General features: G+C 38.3%; 1 protein-coding gene across 5 annotated transcripts; it reads right to left on the bottom strand.

Annotated features, from left to right (window-relative positions):
• Positions 1-1,582: 1,582 nt before the first annotated feature.
• On the bottom strand, positions 1,583-26,640 carry DHX29 (DExH-box helicase 29). 5 transcript variants are annotated; one of them, XR_012658032.1, is made up of 27 exons: positions 26,176-26,640; positions 24,357-24,430; positions 23,507-23,620; positions 22,837-22,966; positions 22,308-22,450; positions 21,551-21,676; positions 20,976-21,102; positions 20,536-20,697; positions 19,775-19,940; positions 18,894-19,017; positions 17,893-18,489; positions 16,902-17,045; positions 16,637-16,813; positions 15,887-16,027; positions 14,211-14,355; positions 13,878-13,998; positions 12,885-12,969; positions 12,177-12,265; positions 11,459-11,587; positions 10,524-10,599; positions 9,125-9,349; positions 8,082-8,218; positions 7,331-7,424; positions 6,305-6,607; positions 4,797-4,849; positions 2,687-2,783; positions 1,583-1,918 (listed from the first exon to the last, which is right to left on the bottom strand). XR_012658032.1 is itself a non-coding variant. In XM_075079042.1 (27 exons), the coding sequence occupies exons 1-27, from the start codon at positions 26,600-26,602 to the stop codon at positions 1,863-1,865; spliced, it is 4,341 nt and encodes a 1,446-aa protein (XP_074935143.1). In that variant the 5' UTR covers positions 26,603-26,639; the 3' UTR covers positions 1,583-1,862. The 5 variants fall into 5 exon arrangements, 4 of the variants coding, with proteins under 4 accessions (XP_074935143.1, XP_074935145.1, XP_074935146.1 ...); XM_075079042.1 differs by having other exon boundaries at positions 4,797-4,928; positions 26,176-26,639; XM_075079044.1 differs by having other exon boundaries at positions 4,797-4,928; positions 26,416-26,638.
• Between the last annotated feature and the right edge of the window lie 99 nt (positions 26,641-26,739).

Raw genomic sequence — 26,739 nt, 5'->3', positions numbered from 1 at the left:
ACAATATATCCCCTTAAAAACAACTGAAATAAGCTATTTCTTTAAAAACTAAAAAGCAGGGCATGCTAGAGGAACACAAAGAATGCCTCTAAATTTCAACATTACCATACATAAATGAAACAAAAGCTCTCTATTCCATCACAGTTAAATAAGGGGGAAGAACTCAGGGACAATTAACACTGTCATTAGGATTTAGCCATTTAAACCAACAACTGATATGCAAAATTCAAATCCAAAAGAAACAGGAGCTTTTTAGGTGTAGATATACTTAACCAGAACAAAATCTAGGAAATTGTTAAAAAATGTTTATATCTTCAAGGGATGTAGTTTGCAAGTTTTTATTTCTATGTCTCTGACAGAAAAGAACAACGTGTCTGGGAATACAGAGTGCAACACTGAGGTCTTAAGATCAAAATTTCTCTGTTAAAATGCTTCCTTGCGTATGTGTTGTATACTTCGGAATTAAAACCAAACCAAACCCAACCCAAAAATACCTCCTGGATCTTCTAGGAAACCAGGACTACCACTAGTTTAATAACAATTCATAAAAATATAATAGATGTCATTACTTTTCCCTCAGAGTTCCTAGCAAAATACTATTAGGAGAACTTGCCTCTTCCAGAATTGAGTGTAAAGTAACATGCACAAGCTGGTTTACTTTCAGCTTATGTTTCTCTTAATGCAGCAGTACCAGTTCAGCTATGATAATCTAACTGGATAGCTCCATGTATGTTGCATTTTCATGCATTTTATTCAGTACACTATTAACCTGTGCTGTATGAAATCTGTATTTTTCAGATGAAAAAAAAGTACAGAGTTCCTACTTGACTGTAATTGTTTAACGGCAGCCTCTGCCCCTCCAAATTCCTTATTCTTGAAAGCTGAGTTGGTGATCTAAAATTTCACTTTGTAATTGTATGGTGTGGATAGGTAGAATGTAAGGAGTATTCAGTATAAAAGCAAAAGGAACACATCAACACACAAACATTGAGGAGGTAAGAGAGAATAATGAAGACCAGAAGGCTTCAGCCACTGATTGATGAGCCATTGAAGGAACTGCTCTGGTATAGCCTTGAAGAGGGTCAACTTGCCCTTCGACCAATAAAGGGCAAAAACATGACCCTCATGATGATCACTTGAGGGGGCTTGCAAGACAGTGCAACACAACATATGAAAGTGACAGCAAAACTTACTACAGTAGCAGGGAGAGACAAGGATCAGGGTGAATAGGGAGGGACAAGTGCGAGAAAGGCAGAGGGTGGGCAGGGGCTGCTGGTCAGTACACTTGTCTAGCTGAGTACCTGATCACAGCAGTCCAAACTATCTCCTTATAAAGCAACTTCTTAATGTAAACCATACAGAAGAATGAAGACATCTACAAGACGTATTGCTTAAATACTGTAAATTCATAGATTAAAAAAAATTACCACTTAGGAAACCCAGGTAAGAAATGTCCGTCTTCTATTTGCACACATCTAACTGAATTCTACTCAACTGAGATTCAGGACCCAATCTTCAATCATTACTACAGTCTGCACCACCAGTGATGGTATGATTAGAACATTAAACAAAAAAAAAGAGAAACTGGCACAGCCATTTTTATATTGAAAAGAAACTCCTTCCATCATTCATACAGTCAGACAAATGGCACCAAAAGTATTGTAAAGGCTAAACATATTAAAACATATTCATCTTTAAAAATGATAATATAGAGAAAGGTAAATTCTATGCAAAATCATGCAGTCTTTCTACATCATGGATAGTATGAACCACATTAAGCATTTAAATACTTTCAATTAACGTTGGAGTGCATATTTCCCCTGACATTCACTGAAGCTCTGGCTTGTTGCTGAATTCTGGTTTCAGTTACCATTCTCTGTTTTTATCAGTTCTTTGATGATGTGTAAGATCTTGTCATCTAGGAAAGAAAACAAACACAGTGAGTGAAAAAGAGTGAGCTTAAAAATTGATTCCCAAACCCCAAGAAAATCAGAAGACAAGTCCAGCTCTCTGCAGCTTAAAGTCTTAATGTTTTAGGCTATGCCAGAGTCTAAAGCAAGACCAGTGATTCCCATTTGCAAAGTAAAATGGCAATCAGTGTGTCCACAGGACATCATGAGAAAGTTTATAAAATGAGCTGGTACTGGCCATTTCAGTATTTCATAAAAGACACTGAGAAAGTGACAGGTGAACTACAATACACTAGTATACGGAAACTCCTCTTCTTCCTCCCGATATACAATATTCTTCTGAATATCCAATGTTTAAAGTTTAAAATGTGCTCCTCTACCCCTTCCTTTGGCAGCCAACATGCCATTCTCCATCATTAACCTAAACTGCGAGCCAACTTGCATGACACTTAAAATTCACCCATGCCTGAGGTTCATCACAAACAATCTTACTTCTGTTTTGAGATGCATACCTCACCATTACTACCACTACCTTGAATGTTGTTATAACAGATATCTTTAAAACAGCAGTTGTGTAGATCTTCATGCATCTGGGGTGAGTCACATAATATACTTAGGATTAGTAATGACTTTTTGGATGTCTCACAAGATAATGGAATGACACTCAAGTCACACTAACCCTACGGGGTGAGGATGTAGTGGACTAATGCTTCCTCAGATTTGCCACAAGGTTCACTTAACAAATAGTAATGTCAGCAATACAGTAACAAAGTTACCTTCAAGTGACATTTTAGGATTTTCTAGCTTCTTCTTTAAAACAGACTCAATGAGAACTCTCAGCTGTTTGAAAATTACTGCTATCTTTACAGGAGCCTATAAAGAACAGAGAAGGCAAACATTTGCATTACTCAGACATTTTATACCAAAGTATAGACTAAAAGATTACCTTACCTATGAACAGAAGTTTATAACAAGATTCCTGCAAACATGATGCATATAAATAATTTTAAGCATATGGATAGCATACTGATGACTTACGTTGTGCCCTCTTATCCTTAAGAACCCATTGTTTGTAGCATCACAGGCTAAAAACCAGCAGCTCAGAAGGGTAACTTGGAATATGTTCCCACAGGTATCATGAACAACCAGCATATGGTGAAATTATTAATTTACCAATACCCTACTTACTCTAATTGCTTTTTTCCAAGGTACAAAAGTACAAATTACTTTATACCTGAAAAAAAATATCTACACATTTCCCTTTCAGGAGGTCTGCCTGGCCTCCTGAGAAAGCAATCACGAACCTCTCCTAAATCTTGCTAGGAATTTGGATATATAAAGCTGAAGCTTTTTCCAGGAATCTTTCATTTTAACCCTCCCTCCCTATTCCAATCTTCATTTCATTTATATACTGCCTGTGGTACAATGAGAAGCTATTATGGGAAAAGCACAAAATGCAACATATTCTGCTTAGCATCTCAGTAGAAAAACAGAAATTCTGAGATACACTACAACATGTAATTGGCCCAGTAACTGCACAACCTGTAGCCACATAGGGAACACAAAAAATTCTCCAACAAACCCACAAGGGAGCTGGTTTTTAAAATTTCATATTCATGAAAACCAGTGAATTCAATTAGGTGGTTGCTTGCTTTCATCTGTGGAGCGTAGAAAACGAAAATGTTTTGTAGCTTACGGTCTTCCTTGACTGTAACACAGGGCTGACAGGAGCACAGGAAACTGTAACCAAGTAGCTGGCAGGCTAGCAAAAGCTAATGTTTGCCATTTAACAGAATTTACAGAGGATTTTGACATGTCACTTTTAATTTTGCATGCAAAAATAGGCTAAGAAAATACACTGTTTTCCCATTCCCATATGTGCTGGTTTCAGCTGGGTCAGAATTATCTTTACAGCAGCTAGTGTGGGCTATGTTTGGGATTTGTGATGAAAACATTCCTGATAATACAGGGATGTTTTCGTTACGGCTGAGCAGTGCTTACAGACTCAAGGTCTTTTCTGCTCCTCACCCTACTCCACTAGTGAGCAGGTTGGGGGTGCAGAAGAAGCTGGGAGGACACACAGCCGGGACAGCTGACCCCTGCTGGCCAAAGGGACATTCCATACGATATGGCATCATGCTCAGCATATAAGGCTGGGGGAAGAAGGAAAGGGGGGACCTTTGGAGTGATGGCATTTGTCCTCCCAAGTAACTGTTACACAGGATGGAGCCCTGCTTTCCTGGAGATGGCTGAACACCTGCCTGCCCATGGGAAGCAGTGAAGGAATTCTTTGTTTTGCTTTGCTTGTGTGCACGGCTTTATGTATTTACCTGTCTTCATCTCAACTGACAAGTTTTCTCATAAAAGCCTTCCAATTCTCTCCCCCATCCCACTGGGGCAGGGGAATGAGCAAGTGGCTGCGTGGTGCTTGGTTGCTGACTGGGGTTAAACTGCAACACCAAATAAAACTTTTTTACATGGAAAGAAAAAACGCCAAACACCTCAAACCCAAGCAAACAGGTATTTTCCATTTGGACTTTTTTCTTTCCCAAATAATTCTGTTGGGCTATAAAACAAAATAAATAGTATTTTAAAGAGAAATACATACTTATAAGATTGTAGGAAAGGGTAATATAGAATTGCTTTCAGTACCAGCTTTATAAACCAAGGTTTAGTCTGTATCATTGTATCATTTCCAATACCTTTTCTGAAAGAACAACCTTTTTCATGAAGAGAGAGGGAACTGATTTGTTACAAGCTGCATACTACATGCCTATTCTTCTGAGTGTGATTGCTAGGGTGCCATTACGTGTATATAAACTTTCCCATAATTTCCTTTAATTCTCTCCTTCCTTCTTCCATCTTGCCTTCATCACTCCAACACACCTGAAAATGGATCCAGCCATCAACTGTCAGGAGACGCTCCCGATGCTGGACTTCTATATCCCCACCAAAAAGCAAAATGGGAAAAGGGGATATTAAAGTAGTCTCTCTCAAATACACCTTAGTGTACCTCACCTGCATATAAACAAACACAAGCATTAAAACCAACAACAAAAATCCCCAATCCACATCATAAAATCTATTACACCAAATTTGATTGCTACTTTTAAAAGCAAAACCCCATTGTTTTCCTTTTAAGATCCAATCAGCACAAGTCATTGTACACAGAACAACCAACAGCAATTTGTCTGCCCTAGACCACATAAAATACATCACCTCTAAGTAAGCGACAGGCTTATACACTACGAGGAAATTAGCTAAAGACAGGAGTTATTTGTTAAAATTAAAACAGAAGGATAATGCTAACCTAGTGCTGTTCAGAAAAGAGATGTCAAAATTAATAAACTTACTGAAGTACAAGGCAGGTAAAATTCTCCTGTTACATTCTTAGCAGCTGGTTTGTCAGTCTATCTATATCCACATATGCATGTGCATACATGCATAAATGTGGGCACATCTATAGACACATACACAGCGTAAACTATGGGGCTCAGCATATGCTACTTCTGGCCTTGGAGCCTCTCACAGATAAAGACAGAATGGGATGGGGCAAGGAGTTGTAGTGGGAGGAAGGTAAACAGAAAGAGTACGTCTTCACACAGAAGTGCAGGCTTTGTTTGTTCCACTGTTCATGGACTAACTTGCCTACCTTAGCTGCTGTGTTGCCTTTAAACTAAGGTTCTTGGGGGCAGCAAACAGTTTCAGCTCTCCAAAAAACCTACTCTCACTCCATATGCATTAAGAAGTCTAATGTAACTTCCTGTGTCTCTAAAGTTGGCCATTAAGCAACTGCTGTCAACAATTCCTGTTGTACCAGAAGTGTAATTAAATATAAACACTTGAATTTAGCAAATAGCTGACAAATTTTTCAGTTGTGAAGAGGAAAACTTAAGTGACAGGAAAAAAAATGCAATTCACTTCAGAAGTTCAGCAGTCAATTACAGAACTGGCTACTTCATTTTAAGTTCTTACTGGGGATATGCAAGGCCTGTACCAAGTTTCGAAACTGTAGAGTCCGCTTCGAACAGTAAAAAAGAAAAAGCACACTTTGAACTGTTACTACTACATATTACCTTTTAAAGCGATCACATTAAAATCAACAGCACTGTATTAAAAAAGGCAATGATACTACTAATATTAATGTCACACAGAAAGGCACTTTCATCTACAGCTACCAGTTTCACCATGAACAGATTTGTTCATGATGTTCAGCCTTAACTTCTCCTTCTTCAGCACTCAGCTGACTCATTTTTATGGACTTCAGGATCATTAGATACCAAAGACTCTAAAGATGAACAAGACATACTTTACACTCGTGCATGTTATTTAATATCAGAGGTGTAACTTCAGCTTTACACAAACTATCAGCTACATTCACTATTTTCACTTACCTTCTCCTGGTAAAGGAGCCATCCATATGTCTGTAAGTCTCGATTTACAGAGGAGGGATGCACTTGTGCTTTACCCTGAGGAGTTTCTACCATGCAAGCCAGCTTCTCTGTAATATCCACAGACTTTGTATATATTATTTTTCCTACGTTGTCATACAGCCCTGCAGTCAACACAGCTTTAAGAAGAGCTATTTCATGGAGAGAAAGGGACTCTGCAGCTCCATTTCCATCCCTTCCATATTGCGTTGTAGGTGCTGTGAACCCTGCTGCTCTGACCACCCTTATGAGTTCTTGCTTCACATCCTGAAATTAGTAGGGTATAAGTAAAACTCTGAATTTGAAAAGGTACATACTCCACACCATCAGCAGGTAATGACACTCCATCCCAAATACTCATGATCTCCAGGGGGAACTAGAAAAAACATTTGTATTTTCTGCAACCACTTCGGAATTCTGTGTTTCTATGAGAAAACCCTTATCTGGTGTGTAGGATTAGATATATGGTACTATATATACTGCAAATACTAAATCTCTCACCTATAGTTAAAATAAAAAAACATCTATTTGTGTCAAAGATCCACTTCTGCTTAAGAGAGCTCAGTCACCTAAACCTGAGTAGGAAAGACCAATTAAAACATCTTCTTACCAAAAATAAAAGGTCATTTACATAAGTTTGTGGATCATCTTTCAAAATATCTGTTAACAGACCTGTTCTTTGATATCAAAAATAAGACAGTCTAAAAGTATTTTAATTCATAAGTTTTGATTCTCTGGTGGAAGTAAAGATTAGCTTCTCCAATGGCAGTGACTGCAAAGATGTATACCAAAGTGTGCAGATCGAAACTCAAATGCAGACACAGCTACTTTGACTGAGGGTGTGCATTTCATCAGCCACTAAGCATTCCACTTGTTTTTGTCTTTTCTAAATAGTAACTGCAATATATCACCTCTTTAAAACAGCATAACATTTCTGTAGGGAAATTTTAACAAATAACTTTTGAGTGCAGAGCATAATTTTTTGTTTACCTCCAGAGTTAACAGTGAAGTCCTGTTAAGGAAATTCCTTCTGCAATAAGTCATTTCAGCACGATACCCCCCTTCTTGTCGAGCCCTTCTCCACCTAAGGAAAAAAATCCCGTCTTATTACAGCAAAAAGAATCCCAACAAGAGTATAATAATATGAAAGTGGTAGTAAGTTAAATGGCAGTACTGTGTTTTGGTCAGCATTCTCCACTCAAATCTAGACATAAGTGGCATTATGGAAGATGAATGCTGCTGGTCTAAGCACTCCAGAGAACATGTCTGTAACACAAATGTGACAGACACTAACAAAAATAAAAGGTAATTTGCTCTCAAAAATTACACACTTCTGTCTGTCTTGACAGTTGAAACAAATTCAGGTGTGGTTTTTGAGACTTAGTGATAATATCCTAAAAAGAAAAAAAATATGTATGTCATTTTATAATATAGAAATTTGTACTTTCTCAAATACAAAATAGCCAGGTCAGCATACCACAAACAGCAAACAAAATCCCTTAAACACTAGGATAAACAGCCACAGTATACCTCTGTATGTGTACAAGCATAGTCAAAGGCTAAGGCACTAAGCAAGCTATGCTTTTGTGTTACAGTATTTGGCAATCTACTGTTATTCTGAAGAGAAAAACTCCAGGCGCAAGCAATTCAAGAGGAGATACTTATTAAGGATTCTTTACAGAACTACATTACTTAAGCATCATCTGCACCTAGCTATAAGGACAGGAGAATTATAATTTACCCAAGATAAGCGTTGTAGATTGTTATATGGTCTGAAACTGCCATTGCTAGAGATGATTTTGCAAGATCTGCTTCATCTTTTCGACCAATTGGTGTAGTAAATGGGGATTTTTCTGTCATAACAGCAGCCAGAGTTGCCTGCAATTAATAAGGTACACGTAATCTAAGAGTACTTTATTATAAGCTTACAGGTTTATCATACAAATAGCTTTAAATTTTGTTTTACAGTAACATTTAATGATATTTCATCTTCTACTAAGTCTCAAGGAAAACTTATCACCATAAGAACTTCCTATATAGAATTCATAATTTACATTAAAGACATAGTTTACAAAGTGCCTTATATACAATGACAAAAATTATTAAATCTCAAAACTGACATTAAATATGTTGTCAAATGACAGAACAATACCCGATATAATACAGTAAAGCTCGTATTAAACAACTCAGTTAGGTTAAAGCACATTAGCAGGAGGTACTGAGAGAATAAAGAATTTTAACTTTCAGTTTTCAGCAACTAACATACCTTTGCTTCCTCCTAATTCACAGTAAATTAAATGGATTAGGTGAAAGTGTAAACTATGCCACAGTATTCATACAATAAGTTACCACATCATTTAATTTGCAACAGCTTTACATTAGCATGTTCTTGGCCCACAAACTGTGGGGTAATCCAGATCGGTCTAACCCACACGTAAGAGGGCCTTTTCTGTAAGTGTCATACTCCCTGGGATCATAACAGACAGAACTGGCAACCAAGTCTGACTATCCCCTTGTGAATAGTACCTAGGCGTCTAGAATTATAGAATCATTTAGGTTGGAAAAGACCTTTAAGATCATCAAGCCCAACTGTAAGGAACACTTAGATTGTTCCTCTCCATGATGTCCAGCTGTCCTCACCATAAAATAAACATTTTCACTTCTTGCATCATCATTTCAAAATACCATGTTGCAAGAAATCAGATTAATTGTAGAGAGTTAACTATTTTTGTAACTTTTTAAAAAAATTTAGATATATATTTTGGTTGGTTGGTTTTTACTCACCACAGGATCCAAGCAGCCAAATATAGCACCAAATATAAGCATTTTGCCAATCTTTACATTGACAGGAAGGGCTGCAAGGTGCTGGCCCAATGGAGTCAGCTTGGGTTCATTTAACAGACAAGCCCCAATCTTCCTCAAGAGGTTCATTGCATTACCAATTACTTGCTGCTGTGGTGGGTCTAATGCTCTGGAAAGGAAATCTTCAGGAGAGCCAAGATTGCATTTCTGTGGAGTAAATGGGCATAACAGATTTTTATATTGAAATATATAACAAACTCATATAGTAGCTACAAAGGAAACTGGAAAGCTGTTCTTGCAATCAGAAGTCCATATTCCCTCCCCTCTAAACGAGCCTTTTGGTTCCCAAAACACAGGTGCATCCCACATTAGGTTAACAAAACTTCATTGTTTTGAAGGACTTCATTTGGCACAACCACTCATCAGAGAAGCGTGCCGCCAGTGGTCACAGATGAGCTGGAGACTCTCAAACCTGAACGAGATGCAGCTCAACCTGGCACTAACTTGTAAGGTTGCTAGTTTTCCTGGGTATATCTTACTCATTCAGGATGGGAATAGAAGGAATGGAATTCCTTCCTTATGCAGAGATCAGTTTGAATGTGTGCTGGTTTTGGCTGAGAAGGGGTTAATTCTCCTCACTGTGGGGGTCGGCTGCCTTTCCAGCTTCCCGCGCTCTGCCGCGTGGCGGGGGGGGGCTGGGAGGGGCAGGGCCGTGGTGGGGGCGGCTGACCCCGACTGGCCAATGGCAGATTCATTCCGTACCACGTGACACCGTGACCAGTATATTGAGGGGGGGCAGTGGCAGCGCGGGAGCAGCGCGCCGTCGCGTCGGCGCTCGGTGAGCGGCTGCGGCGCGTGCGGTTTGTTTCGGCGGTTCGTTCCCCCTCTCCCCTCCCTTCCCCCCTCCCCCGGGGCTTTGCGCCTCTCATTGTTCTCCTTTACATTGCATTTCTACTGTTGTTTCTTTTAATTTTAATTATTAAACTGTTCTTATCCTAACCCACGAGCGTTACCCTTCTGATTCTCTCCCCCATCTGCCGGTGGGGGAGTGAGCGAGCGGCTGTGTGGGGCTGAGCTGCCGCTAAACCACGACAGAATGCTATGTAACTAAGTTTGAATTGTCATTCTGAGGTAAACTGGAATACTGTAGTATGCTATTCTCACTCAGCAGCATGCTCTGGATTTTCCAAAACAGAGGTATTGGGCCCTGGTGGGAGAAGCCCCACTAACTACACTGGATAAGGGCTGTCTTAGCAAACCCTTTTAGCTAACAAGGTGAGTAATTCCAAAACCAAACGAAACTATGAAGGTGTAATTCCTCCAAAGGTACATGTAATATTTTTAGCTAAGATGATCAGTAATTCTAAAACCAAAGCCATACCATAATATGAAGGCATAATTCCTCCAAAGGCACACGCAATATTTCTGGAACAGAATATTCCATGAAACTTTCAAACCTACAACATCGTAAAAACACAGAATTACAGATATTCAAGTTAATCTTTGAATCCAATTTATAAACTCAGGTTTCACATGCTCATTCTTTGCAGATGTTCTTTTGAGGGGCAGGGGGTTGCAGTGGCACATGTTTTAATGCACAGGTAAACTGTGCATTAAACAGGTAAACCCTTTGAATTAAGATGTGCATGGTAGCTTGGAAAGCAAGAGTTTTACAGAAACGCAGGGAAAGGCACTAAGACCCCGATTTTCAAAATAAATTCTTCAAATGCATAGCTCTCAAACTAGAAGTCTTTCATGTGGCTAAAATGCATATTTTGTTGGTTATTTCAAAATAATTTTACCTTAACTGTTTCTCAGCTGAAAGTTGCTTCAGACTTTCAGACAAGCAGGAAAAAGGCTATTGCACTGCAGTAACAGAAACTAATTCTGCAGTGCTGTACAATTTGATATTTTCCCCTCCTGTTATCCATACAGATACCACTTCAGAAACCCACAGATTTGTCTGATGAATTCAAACATCAGGAAGTAAGGTTTGAGTATATCTGATGCCAGGCGCTATATGATGTTAAAACCTGATCTTCTACAATTCCTTGGTGCTGTGCTTTTCCTTTGACTTTTTTTTCAAAACACTTCCATTATGGAGTTACTAAGAATAAAATTAACTTTTTTAAAAATTGTGAAACGCAAAGACTATTGTAACACTTCATTCATATGATATTCATATTGTTTTTTACAGTTTAATCTTTCCAGTTTGTAGTAATTAAAGTGAATTTCAACAAGACTTCTTCATTTTGCACAGGAAAAAAAAGATAAAGATATTTATGTGATCTACAAAATCTTGCTAAGTTACAATACCTGTCTCTTGTGTACATTCGGAAGCAGAATCCATCCCTAACACGCCCAGCTCTTCCTTGTCGCTGCAGAGCACTAGCTTTACTAACAAAGGTCTCCTCCAGGGAACTCATCTGACTACTTTCGTGATACCTTAAAAATTGTAAAGCAAGTGCCCATTCAGATTTCAGAATTAAAGTTTTGATGTATACTTAACTTAAATACCAGCATATTGATAACATACCTGAACAGTATTTATCTGAAAATATTGTATTTAATTTTGAATACTAAGCATACCTGGGAGAAACTGTACATCATAGCACCCTGGATACAACTCACTAAGGAAAATGTAAACATTGGAAAATAAAAGAGCTACGGTATTATTTCATCTCCTTGGCAATTCAGAATTGTTCTAACACATTCTGTAGGGCTTTACATATTTAAAATGGGCAAAAAATAACTTCCAAAAACTGAGATAATATAAAAAGGATCTCCTTTTTTTAAACCAATACTTAATCATGATTCTCCATATCTACAAACAACTCCCCTCATTGTTCTTCACACCATCTGAAAATCTAAAGATTCATGCCAAACTTGTACCTAAACCGTAAGCTGTTCAATGAGCTCAGCACATTTTTTGTCCAGAACTGTAGTTTAATAAGGATACTAAAAAATTCTTGCAGTACTAGCCTCCAAATATTTACAGTAATCACAGTATGACAGACGAAAATCAAGCTCTCACCTATTTTCTTTTGTTCTCCCAGTATCAATTACAAAGACAACATCTGGTATTGTAATACCCGTCTCTGCTATATTGGTTGCCAAAACAATCTGAAAAGTAGTAACATAAAGTAAATAAAAGTCTTATGGAATGTCTGTCTAACAGTTTTCATCCTTTTAATCAGTATTATAGAATAAGTTTGGTTAAAGTTTTTTACCCAGAAGAGTTTCATTACATAATCTGACAAAGTATTAAAACCTACATGACTTGGAAAATGGTTTAGTCTTCCCCAACTACCGAGGAATCGAAAGACAAGTGGGAGTTTTGCATTCCCTTTTTGTTTTATAATCTGTTGAAGTTACTAGCAAGTACCTGCCAAAATCGGTCACTTTTAATTAATAGTTTGGCAGTAAGAGAAATACTATTTTCCTAGATAAAAGCTATAGTTACTGGTTAACAGTAATTAAAATACAGGAAAGCAACAATCAAAGAAGCTCTTAGAAAAATAGCAGCTTTAAAAAATTGTCTGATTACTGTCAAGGTTTTCACAGCATGCTAGCTTCTATCTGTTACACAGTAATGAATTAGAACTGTTTCTCTGCAGCAAGACCATTCCAAGAACAACTGGTTGCTGTGTAATTCCATATGATCTGATTTTAGAACAATTCAGAGTTGCACCCACAGAAAGTTTCTCCTTTCAGTGGTGAGCTTTGCCTAAGTATATCATACCTTTCTAATACCAAGAGGAGGTATTGTAAATGCAGCTGCTTGATCTTGAGTTGAAAGAACAGAATGCAAAGCTATCAACCTGTGCCTAGAATAAGAAATTACACCAATCAATATACACTTATCAAATTAAGATACAGTAAAAAAATGAGACCAGAATGATGACAACAGTTTGGAGAAAGCAACTACAGTAGACACTTAAGAGTAAAACTTTGTATGATTAGGTATGAAAGTCTGCTTCAGTGTTTTATTACAATATCAAGAAAGGATAACACTATGAGTTCATAGGGCTGTTCTCCTATTTGGTAATAATGCAGGAAACTACTACTACTGCAGAACTCCTGGTTAGTGGTCTAGCAAAAAAGGGAACTAGGTGCCCACAAACCTGAGCTCTTTACATTGTGCTTCTAAGACAAGGACCATTACCAAAACTTTGCACAGAACTATAAACACATGCAACTTTCAGTCTGAGTAATAAAGGCCCTCAGAGATGAGACAGGCACAGAGATTAGTACTTTCCTGCTCTTCAAGACCTTGACACCTCACTCCATCTATGAATCTTTAGAATTTGACTGCACATGTTCTTTTTATGCCATCACATTACAACTTTTAGTTATCCATAAAATAAATTTCAAAACTATCTGTCACTACCACCCTATGCCATATCTCTTGGTAGATTACTGTCTCTGGTTCTCGTCTCAAGAAGTAGTCACTTCCATATAAACAGTAAGCCACAAAAAGCTGTATCCCAGATGTGGCAGCTTCCACACCCTAAGAAGTGGAAAAGAAGTAGTCAAAAAGAAAAGTTATGACTCTGTGCCATTCTGAAGCACCTGTCATTTTTGCTTGTATCATTTTTAGATAAGTACATTTGTAACACAAAGAGCTCAGAGGTACAACTCAGTTTCCCTTTTCAAGGAGACCTTGAAGGCAGACTTTAAAACCCCAAAACATATTAAGTTAAACTATTAACTTTACAGAAAATACCTGCATTACCTGTCACGAAAGTTAAATCTTCTGTCAGTTGAAATGAGATCATACAGCTGTTGGATATGGGCAAGGCCTGGTAAAAAGATCAGCACAGCACCCTCAATGTTCTTGAACTGGGGACTCCTATCTGGAAAGTTACAGTACAGGCACATAGTTAAAACAAACATGCATTTGCAAACAGTTTCACTTTAGAACAAGAACTAATTCTGGGCCCCGTGGTAAACACTTTTTAGGATGTTTCACATAAGAATGAAGTATTTTATTATCAGTAGAAAGCACTGGAAAATAAGTCCAAAGGACAACCCCAAGCATATGAACTTCTTAAGAAGTAGACCATACCTAAGTATGCAAGCAACTCCAAAATAAGTTCAAGGTTGATCTTGTAAGGATTCATATAGAAGATAGTCTCCTGTGTACGACTGCTATACTTTGCATAGTAAGGAGCCAAATCGATACCAGATCCAGACTGGATTGGGACATACTCCTGAAAAAGAAAAGCAGGAAAAAAACGTATTCTCAGTGTTTTAGAAAAAGGTAGGAGAGGAGCAGGTGAATTTGTTATTCATGTAATTAGGTTTCTTAAAACAGAGATTGAGATAAGACAAATTTAATTTACTAACTTCCAACCAAAATCAGTGTGAGTCAGATCATGTCACAGCCACTTACATAACCTGTTTATAGCTATCTACTACTGTTAAACGACATCCTAGATTTAAAAAAAAAAAGTTAAAAATTAAGCCTCTGGAAGCAGTACTATACAGTCTATTTCACAAATGAAAAGAGTTCCTAGGTCCATATCTGATATCCAGTTGGTATCAGTTCAAAATGGGATAACAGGGTGGCTATTCTTCTTTCAAAATTCCTATTTTAGGGTATAAGAAACAAGTCTCCCCTTTCTCCTCTCCCTCACCTCACCCTTCTCAACTAATGGCTGCAATGAAAGTTAACAGTGATTTAGGTGGCAACTCCTGCAGTATACTGGAGCAGGAAGAAAGGGGGAAGATGGGAGAGTTAGCAGAACCTATTGACATTTAAAGTGTTTATAAACATCTTACAGATACGTACTTAGCATAAGGCTTCTGTGTTAAGTGGCACTATTATAGATTATTTCATAGTTAATCAATGCACTTAAAGAAGCTTGCCACCACATATCCTTCTGTCTGAAAGCTCAACGGAAGTAAACCACCAAGATGGAGAGGCACTCAGGAGAGCACCTGGGCTTCAACTAAAGGCTGCTGTTGTGATGTATGAGGTAACTACCACTCTAAGGAAAAAACAGAAAAACAACAACACAGCACACGACAGCTTATTTTTCAACATATGCATCAGTGTTTGACCACACCAAGCTAAATGGTCCTGCAGAGATTTTGAGAGAGCAAATCAGAGCAGACAGGTGTCTACCCAAAATATATACAGTCTAGATGAACAGCCTAAGTTGCCTAAAGTCACATGGCATTCATATACTCTTCCCTTCAAGAATTTTGATCCAAAAGCACATAGAGCTGTCACTGCAGAGCACCTACAGGATTAACTAACCACAGCCTGTTAAACCAAAAAGCTCTACAGAATAATCTCATGTAAATAATCTCATTTAGCGTGTCAAGTTGGAGGATCTTAGAGGAGTTTTTCAGCTAAAAAGGATATGGCCTTGCCTCTTCTGTTCTTAAGATTCACTACTTAGGAGAATTCTTAGGAGAAAAAACTTAAATGCTTTTCCCTGCTGCTGCTTATAGATCTAGAGCTGGGAATCTGTGCAGGAGAACTCAATGTCAAATACAGCAAAATCAAGGCAGCTGTAAAAGGGACAAAGATAAGGGTGGAGAGACAAAGATACGGGTGCAGCATTAATAAACATTTGATTTCCACTGTAGGAGTGTTATTGTGTCTGTCTCTTGCCGACTGAAAGAACATTTGATATTATACAATCCAATCACGTTTAATAACAGGATCTAAAATGATAAAATAATAAAAAATAATAAAATTTTCCACGCTAAAACTAGAAATGCCTATTTTACCTGATACTTTGTAGTGCCTCCTCCTTTGCTAGTAACATTTATTGTTATTTCTTCCTCTTCCTCCAAGAACTTCTGACAATATTCTGAGTCTTTCTCCAGAACATAGCCAGTTGCTTCAATTACATCTTCAACATGGAAAATCTTTAGTGAAAATTCACAAAAGAAATACAAGACATGTCAAAAACTAATCATCACCTTTTTCTTTTTTTTTAAAGCTTACATACAAAGCTGAATAGGGCGTGCCCTTCTCTTAGTGTTGTAATAGATCTTGCAAACTTCAATTTAATCTTATGATTTTTTAAAGCCTAAACTTAGAGCTGCTACGAGTTTGTTAATGGCCTCTCCACATGATCACTACCATTACCTTTACCACAGCCTATATAATGTGCATGAGGAACACACATAAGAGTGTAATGACAAAGCTGCATAGGGGCTGGGAGGAATTCTTTAATGCTTTCCCTTTCACCTAAGTTGAAGAGAGAAAAATCAAAGTGTCACTGATGGACTGATTATGATCAATAATAAATCCATCAGAAAAAAACAGTACAACCTGGTACTTCAAAAAGCACTGGAAGCTATTTTATATTTTCAAAAAGAAAAAGGGTTACAAGTCCTCGAAACACATGTTTAAGATATGTATTTTGGGGAAGAAAAAAGTGATATAGGTGTATTTCCTACAGACACTAACCAGGCAAAGACTGTATATGTGCATACAAAGTGTCTTGCATAATCAAAGAACCATCTACCTACCTTAACAGGGTAACTCCTCCCTGAGATCCTTAAAATGGGACAGTGTGAGAAATAGCTAGAAAACTTCTCACTGTCTACAGTAGCACTCATTAAAATCAGATGCAGATCTGAACGCTTATGCAAGATCTCCTTCAGAATAACTAGCAAGAAATCAGACTGGACACTTCTTTCATGTACCTACAACGAAAGAAACATATCTATAGTAAGGCTTTAGTACAAGACCCAGAGTAACTATAGTTTCTCCAGAACAGTAAGAGCTGATAACCTCATCTACAATAACATGAGATATACTTGAAAGAAGACCATCCTCTTGAAGTTTCCGAAGCAGGACACCTGTTGTACAGTACAGTAATCTGGTGGCTTCTCCTGTTCTTGATTCCATACGAATTTGATATCCGCACAGGGAATTCTTTAAAAAAAAGATATTTAAAATATAGTAATAACTTGAAATAGTATACAAGCTAGAGATATTAAAAATTAAGTTAAATTTGAGCACTGTTGGATTCAGCCACTGCACAAGTTGCTAATTAAATAGTATGGTGAATGACTACCATACTATTTTTTCATAAACACTCTTCCCCACTAAGAAAGCAAAAATACACTGAAATCTACAATGAAGTTTCTCCGGAGTATCAAAGAGCTGATAACTGTGTCCTTCTCAGGGTTCTTGCCAATCACAAAACAAAAATATTTTTGCACAAATGGACTACCACAAAACATAAAGGACCTTGGTTTTCTTCAAATAAGAAAACAGCTTATCTTAGAAGAGCCTTTTTCAAAACAACAGGGCCTTTCTTGAAACGGCACCATCCCCAAAACAGCGTCTTTCTCAAAACACTGCCTTTCTCAAAACGGCTCCTCTGTCAAAACAGCACCCTCCTCAAAAGAGCTCCTGTCAAAACAGTGCCTTTCTCAAGGCCGGACTGGACTTCTCAGAACCTTATCCAGGCGAGTTTTCTCTATCCCTAACAACAGATGTCTGCCTCTGGGCAATCTGCTCCAATGTTTGACCATCTCCATTGAGAAACACTCTTGCTCATAATCACTCTGTAAAGATTTTAGAAATCATACACGGGTACCAGAGGTTCACAGGTGACAATTTGGAAAGAAAGAGCTGACATAGCAAGAAGCCCTTTTCAAGAGAAAATAACATCTAATTATTCAGTTGTGTAAGAAATAATGTTTTCACTTTGTACCAACAATCCAGCCCCCTGTATTTAATCATGACTAGAAAAAGGAATTCAGACATATCTTACTTTTCCTCCTGGTCCTGATTCACAGCCTAGCTCTTCACAAACCCTGGTTGCCAGACTCACTGCTGAGATTCTTCGGGGTTGTGTGCAAACAATGTTACATTTTTTTGATCCCTCATCTAGCAACAGGTCTTCTAACAAGAAATGGGGCACCTGGGTACTCTTCCCACTGCCTGTTTCACCAGCCACAACTACTACTCGATGTTTTTTAAGAGTTTCTACAATCGAGCACCTATGCTTAAACACTGGTAGCTTCTGTCTCTCTTCCAGAAGTCTCTGGTATCTGGAAGAACTTTGCAGCTTTTTGAACAAAATCCTTGAAGGTTCTAAATTATCTGTGTCTGAGGTCTCAAGGGAGAGACTGCTGAAGTCCTCATCAGAAACTAAGTTTTCCCAGGAATCTTCAGGACCCTCAGATACTATTGGTTGGTTTTCAGATTGTAGCTGTTGCTGTTGTTTGAGTTTGTTTAATAATCTAGCAATAAAGTTATCACGAGGTTTGTTGGTTTCTATCTTGTTTTCTTCTTCCTTTTTCTTTTCAGTATCCCTCCATTCTAGCCAGACATCTCGGTAGGTAGGAGGCAGTAACTGGTGAACTGACTTCAAGTGGAAAAAGCAGAAAAAAATTACTTCATGTAGTACTTACTGGTAGCATCACTAACATTTTACATGTAAATGAACTTGAGTGGAAAAGATATGACAAAAATGAAATATATACAGAAACTATGAAAAAAGTAATATTAATGTCAAGAATCCAGTTTTTATTTTCAATTGGCTTGCATTCTTCACAATACTGGAAGAACAGTGTTAGTATAAAAAAATTTCCTCCCTGGACGCTGCAACACATATGCATGATTGTAGACAAACTCAAATATAGTACAATCAGAGAATTTAAAGGGAAAGACTTCATTAAATTGCTTTTAGAATTTAGCTACAGGTATTACAGCAAAAAAGCGCAAAGGCAGATTCCAGGCTCAGAACAGTAATGTTCATGAAAATCTTACTTGTCCTTTGGTTAAATGATAGAGTGCCAAAGTAGCAGCTAGATGTTGTGCTTGCATACTATCTTCCGTTACAATTGTAGGACACATTGCCATTACATCATCTGACGATTTGGTAATCCTGACCCTTAAAGACAAATTCATACAGGCATTTCTCTTAATTTTTGTCACCCATATAAACAGCACACCTGTTAACGTTTTTGTTTAAAATATAAGAGTGAAATTCAAACAGAGAAACTAAGCAAAATAAACTTCATGTTACTCAATAACATTCTGTAAACAGAAACAGCCAATAAAGTTTGAATAAATAGAAGAAAATTTTCAGCAGCAGGTTCCAGCAGTGAATTTGTGATTTTTTTTTCCTCTGAACAAATGTCTTCACTTTCTCCAAAGTAGAAATATTTATACACATACAGATCACCACTAAGGTTAGCTGCTTTCGAAGAAGGGCTAAATATTTGTTTGTGTGCTTGTAACTACTAAGCAGAGATTGAGATTACAGTTAATGATCTACTGAGTTGCAAACATCTGTAGCAGATATATGCCAGTCAGACCAGCAGTCAGATTTCTCATATTCTTAGGGGGACAGTATATTAGTAGCTTTTAACTTGAGCAAGAAGAGAGGTTCTTTTACTTGGTTCCTTGAAGAAGCATTACTCATCTATAATGCCATGTCTACTTTATTTGTATGGGATAATATTCTACTTTATACCACTATATTATTGACTCGCTTTCTAAAATAAATTTAAAAATCAGCTGACACTGCATTCCTTTCTATACAAACTTCTTGTAGCTTTGATACAAATTTTATCTTATTTTTTATTTTTTTATTTTATTTTTAAATTAACCGAAAGGAAAATTTAAAGTTTATAGAAAATACATACCTACATTTCCAGTATTTTCCAACTGGAATCTTGTCAAAAGCAGGATTTGGGCTCTTGGGAAAATTCTTCCTGCACCAGTCAATCAAAAATTGTTTTGGAGATTTACCAGTCCAGCTTCGAGCACTATAATCAAAATTTCTTATATCTAGCGGTTCTTTCTTTTTCACTAGAAGAGCAGAAAGACACATTTCAAGTCTCGTAAAATTTATTTTACATTCCTTTCATAGCCAAGAATGTTTTTGCCTTTTCTTCAAATGTATTTTTACTAGAGAGCAGTATTTTCTGAAAGGTTTTGCAGAAATAACGGTACTGATACATGACAGAAATTCCTCCTCTGCCCACAAAAGTATCTAGCAGGAAATTTATTACAATATTTTTGTTTGCCATCTTTGATCACCCAATATTTTAAGAAATTTCACTGAAGTTTAGTTATTAGAAAGCAATGTAACAGTTTGAAGATTTCCAATGAAAATAGTTTAAAAAGATGAGAAGGTGCCAACGGAAACAGTAACTAGCCCCATAATTAAAAAAAAACCCAACTTTAAGACTTGAGAATATGGCAAAAATAACTTTCAGCATCACCTTCTAAAACAAATACAGATCCTTTAAAGTCAGCTTGGGCAGTGAGCAGTCCACCTGCCTCTCCAACAAGCACAGCTCAGTGACTAAGCACTGCAATGCAATACAACCTAGAAAACCAAGAACTAATACTGGAAGTTTGTGGTACACTTCAAGCTTGTAATGAACCATTTCCAACACACCTTTGTCTTCCTTTGCAGCACCATCAGGTTTTTCAAGCAAGTTCAAATTCAAAGTGGTTTCCTGAGGCTGAGGTGAAGGAGTTTTTTTCTTTTCATTTAGTTGTTGGTTTGAAATCTTTATAGCCAGATTAAATACCGGATGTTCTTCAAGTATTGCCATTTCTGTCAGAGAGAGAATAAAACTTACACCCGCCAATTACTGAGCATTTATTCTTTAAAAAGAAAAGATAAATGATATTAATTCATACTAAGCACCCAAAACCAGAAGTAAGGTAACTAACTTTTTAGAATTTGACCTACCTGGAAAGGATAGATTCAGGAAAGCCTGCAATTCACACAGGGGCTTAAAAGATGATGAAATTAATTCAATCTTAGAGACTTAATTGCCTAACAAATATGCAGGCTGCAAAATAAAACACTGGTAACTTGCATAGCTCTACCTTGCTGAATTCTTCTTATTTTCTCCTGTGCTATCTTCTGACCTTGTTTGTCTTTGTCTTGCTTGGAGATGCTTGCTTGTTCTTTTGCTTCTGAAAGCTTGGCAGCCAGATGTACATACCTCTCATTCTATTTCAAACAGAATTATTAATTACAAGTATAATATTGTAAGCTTGTCACTTTTAATAAATTTAATAATAAGAAAGTGGGGGCTTTTGTCTTTTACACCAAGCTTACACCATGGAGAAACAATTAGTTTTTATGTAACTAACAGTCAGAACCTCTCAGAATTTGATAGTCACTTTCCTAATCTCACTGAGAGGTGTTTCACGAATTTTTCCTTTGCAGCACAATGCATTTAGTATTTTGAGCCTGGCAGAAAAAAAACAAAAAGGAAAGGTAAAACAAATAAGATAGGAGAAGTTTCAACATATTTTCCCTTCAGTAGCCTGCAAGTGTAAAAATAGATAACATTAAAAAGTACTCAACCCCCACTTTTTAATTAATAGATCCACCACTTGCAGATGTGCCAGACATAGTTTCTGAAAGACTTCCATTAAGTTTTATTCTATCTTACTGGGTCAAACTTTTCTTCATCTGTCTCTTTCACAGACTCATTCTTCTCTTCATCACTCTGTTGCTCAGCGTATCGCAAAATCCATTCCTTCATACTCACTTCTTTCTCTTTCCCCACATTTGTCTCCTAGGAAGACCAACGAAAATGATAATTATAACAATAAGTGAAAACAACAGTGCTTTTCTCTGTCAGTATTTAGGAACTATTGCCTAGGATTTTATATATAAACTAAGTTAAACAACATAAGTAACACAAAAACCCATGGAGCAAAGCTCTTCAACCAGGGTGAACACCTTATGATATACTTTCATAGATCTTAACACTTGAACAATTATAACTGCTGTAAGAAAAAAAACCCTCACTTTTGTAAGACATTTTTTAGATTTCTAGGTTTAAGATTCAATAACCACAGAAATCAAAACACTGCAAGTACACACGCAAATTTAAACAGAGTACTCAAATACATAAAGAGTGCCACCTGTAAACAGACAGAATGAACCCATTCCAAGAGAAAATTAAGCTATGCTTTACCACAAAAATGAACTACAGAGAGCCTTCTAGATTTGACATGAAAAAAAACCCGTTACCTTCAAATGATCATTCCACTGAAGTTAAAATAATGTGGGTGATAATTATTAAGCATACTGTGTTTTCTGAAGTTTTTCACATCAGTGTTGGAAGTCAATGCAAATTCTGTATTTTAGAAAACTTTGTCCTCTCTTCCCCCCAGTAAATACAAATTGAGTTCTCAGTTTACCTTAGTTCCAGGGACATTTTCTTTCTTTTTGTTATCTACTGGGCAAAGTGGAGGTTCATGCTGAGACACAGGAGAACAAAATTTTGCTCTAGGTTTCTGTTGCTGTTCTTCAAACTGCTGGCTAAAGCCTTCAGGCAAGGCATCTTCAAAATAAAAAACCCATGTCACAGAATACGTCAATAATAGTTACTGAAAATCTTTTAAAGTGTGTTGGGAGCCAACTAGAAGAACATAAAACAAACCAGTGTGCCTGAAATAAAATTAGGTTTTAGCATTTAGGTAAGCCAGCATTTGCCTGCTGGCCTTCTAAAAAACTCTAGGAGTACGAATAGGAGGTCTATAAGACTTTATACATGAAAAAAAATATCGCAATACTAGTCAGCAGCACCACCTAGGAAAGGAACACTGTAATGACCATGGGTCTTAGTGAAACAATATTTAATTACTACTATGAAGCATTCCCATGCCAGAGCAGATCCTGTTACTCTTCCATTAAAAACTGTAGTCAATTCTCTGTCACCATACTCACTGTCAGGGAGGTTTAAACAAAGCCAATCAAGTGCAGAGTGAAGATCACCACCATACAAAAGTGTATTTTTCATTGCTTCCTCAATGTGCTCAGTCTTAAAAGAGAATCTTTGTAAAGCCATGTATACATCCTATAAATAAAAAAGTTAGTACTAGGATTTAATCTAGCAATCTAATACAGGCTTGTAAACTCCAATTTCCCACACATCAGATAACTGGCATTAAATAGAGGTAAACAGCATAAATTATTATATCAGTAGGCTAAGTAGAAAATCCTGGTTTGCATACAGAGGTTATAATAATTTTTTTTGTAAATATGTGTATGTATAAATAAATCCACATTCCAGTCCCTGTACAGAACATATTTTCTAGTTAGAAAGGTAAACTTACAATTTTCCAACTAAATGGAACAAAAAATGTAGAAAACATAAAACACTCAGATTAAGTTCTATTCTTCTATCCTGTCTGAAGACTCCAATTTTAGTTATCAAATGCATAAAGACATGTCTCTCCTACTTGTCAGTTCCCCTGACTAATGTAACTACTGGAAAGCATGCTACACTGGCTTGTACTACATGCAGAAGTGTAGTGGTACACGTGACATGAATGACAAAAAAGAAACTGTTTAATCTAAATAAACAGTGGTCAGAGAACAACACGTTAAACTCTACCTGCAGTTTCTTAGCAGTAAGTCTTTTGGAAATCATTCCTTTGTCATCATATTGGTTTTTATGGTCATTGATTACACCAATGATTCTTTTTTCCAAATTACCATTTATCATTACCTGCACAGAGAAAATGAGCAAAACATCACAAATTTTTGTGACACATCTATGTTTTTCATGGCTAAGGAATAAGAATGCAGAAATTTCCCTGCCATTCAAATCCCCACTTTTCCAGTTTTTCTAAGTGCAGTAAACATTTCTTATGAAAGGGACACTTTTTTCTTTTTACCTTTGCAAGCTGCACACTTTTACTTGAAATAGAAGAGTTCATTCCTTATTACAGAGAAGGCCCATTTACATCTTCAAGGAAATTCAGTATGTCAAGGGAAATACTGTAAATAAAAAACCCCTCTAACAGAAAGAACAAGGCCTCTCTCCTCTGCTTACAAGAACAGGTATAAAATAATTTGATCATCAAGATACAATCTGTGACACTCTCCTTCCTATCTGGCTTAAAAAATAATTACCAAGCTTTGGTTGCTACTGAGGTTGTTGTATAACATCTGTATTCTTCCTCTGACAGGAAGAAGAATCTATATGCACAGCAGAAGCCCAGACATAACTCTTGATAGTCCTGCATGCAAAAACATAGACATTCTTTTGCCCTGTTACTTTACCCCTATTTCTTAAAGCACACTCAAAATCCCAAGGAGATCAAGGCCAAGACAGTCCATGTCTAATACATGAATGTTGTTTACCTATATAACATAATACAGAAGAAGAGCTGGAGAAATATTTACTCAGCTAAGACAGTAGTATGAAAACTAGAGCTGTTCTACCTAAAGAATATACTCACCTTAAGAACAGATTTATCTAGATTTGCAGCAGCGCCGGAATCTGTTGTTGAACTAAAACTGTAAGTTTTTGGACCTGCAAATTGCAAACAATCATCAATCACATAAGCAGAACACAGAAAACATTGTTTACACTAGCTGAAGCAGACCCAACATAAAGCCAGTTAGCACAACCAAATATTACACTAATTTGCCAGAAACATGCAGGTACATAACAACAATAATCAACAGTACAGAAAGGCCCTTGAACAAGAAATAGTGAAGAAGGGTATCACTCTCAGAAGAGAAAATATAAAATCCCAAGTGGCACAGTGAGAAGCGGGATCCATTGCTCACTCTCTCTCAACACTGGAACAAGGAGTGTCAAATAGGGAAGCTCATGGCACGTTCAAAACAAGTAAGACTGTTGAGGTTTTTCGTTACGAAGTGCACAGCTATGTAACAGAACTCCACTAAAGGTGTGGATATTGGACATTTACCTAAGTCCAAGGGCAGACAGGATAGCTTTGTAGTAAACAAATCAATTTGGGAGGGCATTGAAAAACCATTGGACCTGGGTCAGGAAGACCCTAAGCCACAACTGGTGGAGGATGAAAGAGTACCCTATGGAAGTATCACTGCATGTCCAACCTATTCTTACCTAGGTACCCATTTTTTTGCTCCAGTCTAGGAGAGGGCACTGGGTTACAGAGGCCTTTGGTCTGATCTGTTGTGGTCATTTTAAAATACTTTTCATTTAGTGGCTGTTAGAAAAATATTAATTCACAAAGCTATTTATTATTATTAGAATGGTTTAGCTTCTCAGAACATGCAGCTTGATATTGGATTCTATCATTTTCAGAACACATACTGTTTCTGATACTGCACAGGCAGAAGGAAACCGAGCACTCCCACAGCTTTCGCCAGCCCTCCAGACTGCGTGCAGCCCCAGGGGAAGCAGTACTGTGCTCCAGGCAGCACTGCTTCCTCTTAGCTCCTCAGCCTGCCTGCAGGCAGGCTGAGGAGCTCAGCTGTGCTGTGCTGCCTGCAGAGGGGCTCTAGGAGAACCCATTTTAAAATCAAGACTGGGTATAGCTAACCGCATTTCGGAAAAAAAGCAGTCACCTCTGGTCAGGAGCTACAAAGAGCAGTTACTGCTCATGAGCTAATGGCTGGCACTTACTGGCAGACCGTGTAACTACTCAGTATTTAAGCTACACTAACTTTTCACTTCCACTCACTTATTTCTCACCACAGTAGACAATCTGGGAGAGAAGCAGGGTAGTTTCTGAAGAGGACTCAGCACCATGGTGTTGGAAGAGTAGGAGACACAAGATGTATGTTTAGAAGAGCCCAAATTTTTAAAAGCAGAGTATGTGAATAGGTTTAGGAAGTTTAAGTTAATGGATTGCGAGACTTTGTGTTACCAACTTGGAATCTTGAATGGCCTGTCCATTGCATGATTTGCTCATAGCGTGCAACAGAAGCTGTTACTGATGTTATAAGGTATCTGAGCTACTACTGGCAAAGCTGTTTTATTGAAAACAGACATCACAAAGTGCTGCATAAGACTGGTTTTTGGGGCTGCACCCAGAACAGTCATGCCTCGGCTCATCCAACACTGCTGAAGTGCCTCCAGCCCCAGAAATGCTCTGGACTTTGTTCATGACACACACGCACAAAAAAATCCCAAATCCACATTATGGTGTTTTTAAGCACGTATGGAACGACCCTATACAAAAGCAGCTCATGACTGGGAAGGTGCCACACCAACACTTGTTCTGCAGGAACTGCCAATAACCTAATGACAGGCTTTTCGTAACTAAACGCACTGATACCAACAAGGCTCATCCGCTCGGGGACACCCCAGGAGGCGAGACGGGCTAAAGCCAGGCCTGGCCAGCGCCACGTCGGAGGGATCTCGGGTGCCTCTCCCCACGTTCAGTAAGGCCAGGCCTTGTAGCAGGCCAAGCCCCCACGCAGGGGCAGGCCGTGCCGAGGTAGCCCTCCGCCGCCCGGACCCTGCTGTCCTCCTCCGGGCACGGCCGCGCCGGGGCCGCCTCACGCCGCGGGGCTCGGTACCTTGCTTGACACGCGGCTCCTTGTGGGCTGGCAGCGGCCGCGGCACCGCTCTGCTGCCCGCCTCAGTGGCCGCGGCGGCAGCAGCGCCGGCCTCGGCGGCAGCTCGAGCCCTAGCGGCAACGGTAGCGGCGGAGGCAGCGGCATAGGCCGCGCCGCCCGCCCGCGCCTTCTTGTTACGGCCGCCCATGGCTCCCCCTGCTTGCACCGGAACCCGCCCGCCACCGCCCCCTACATCCGGGCACCGCGCTCCAGTGCCCGCCCTTCGCATTGGCCGGTGCCTCCCGCTTGACACCGTCTTCCACCTCCCATTGGTCAGCCCTCAGA

This window comes from Phalacrocorax aristotelis, chromosome Z (assembly GCF_949628215.1).
Source record: "Phalacrocorax aristotelis chromosome Z, bGulAri2.1, whole genome shotgun sequence".
In the NCBI taxonomy this organism is placed as follows: Eukaryota; Metazoa; Chordata; class Aves; order Suliformes; family Phalacrocoracidae; genus Phalacrocorax; species Phalacrocorax aristotelis.
Note: the sequence above shows the minus strand (reverse complement) of the source record. Positions and strands in the feature narration are given on the sequence as shown.

Bases quoted from the DNA above. Each gene is read 5' to 3' on its own strand.
- DHX29 (XM_075079042.1), bottom strand. From the start codon at position 26,602: ATGGGCGGCCGTAACAAGAAGGCGCGGGCGGGCGGCGCGGCCTATGCC. The intron at 20,698-20,975 runs GTAGAGCTATGC...TCTCTCTGACAG, and splicing joins AATAAGAAGAATTCAGCAAG to AAATGGCAATACTTGAAGAA. The intron at 8,219-9,124 runs GTGAGTAAAAAC...TATTAATTGCAG, and splicing joins TTGGCTGCTTGGATCCTGTG to GCAACTCTGGCTGCTGTTAT.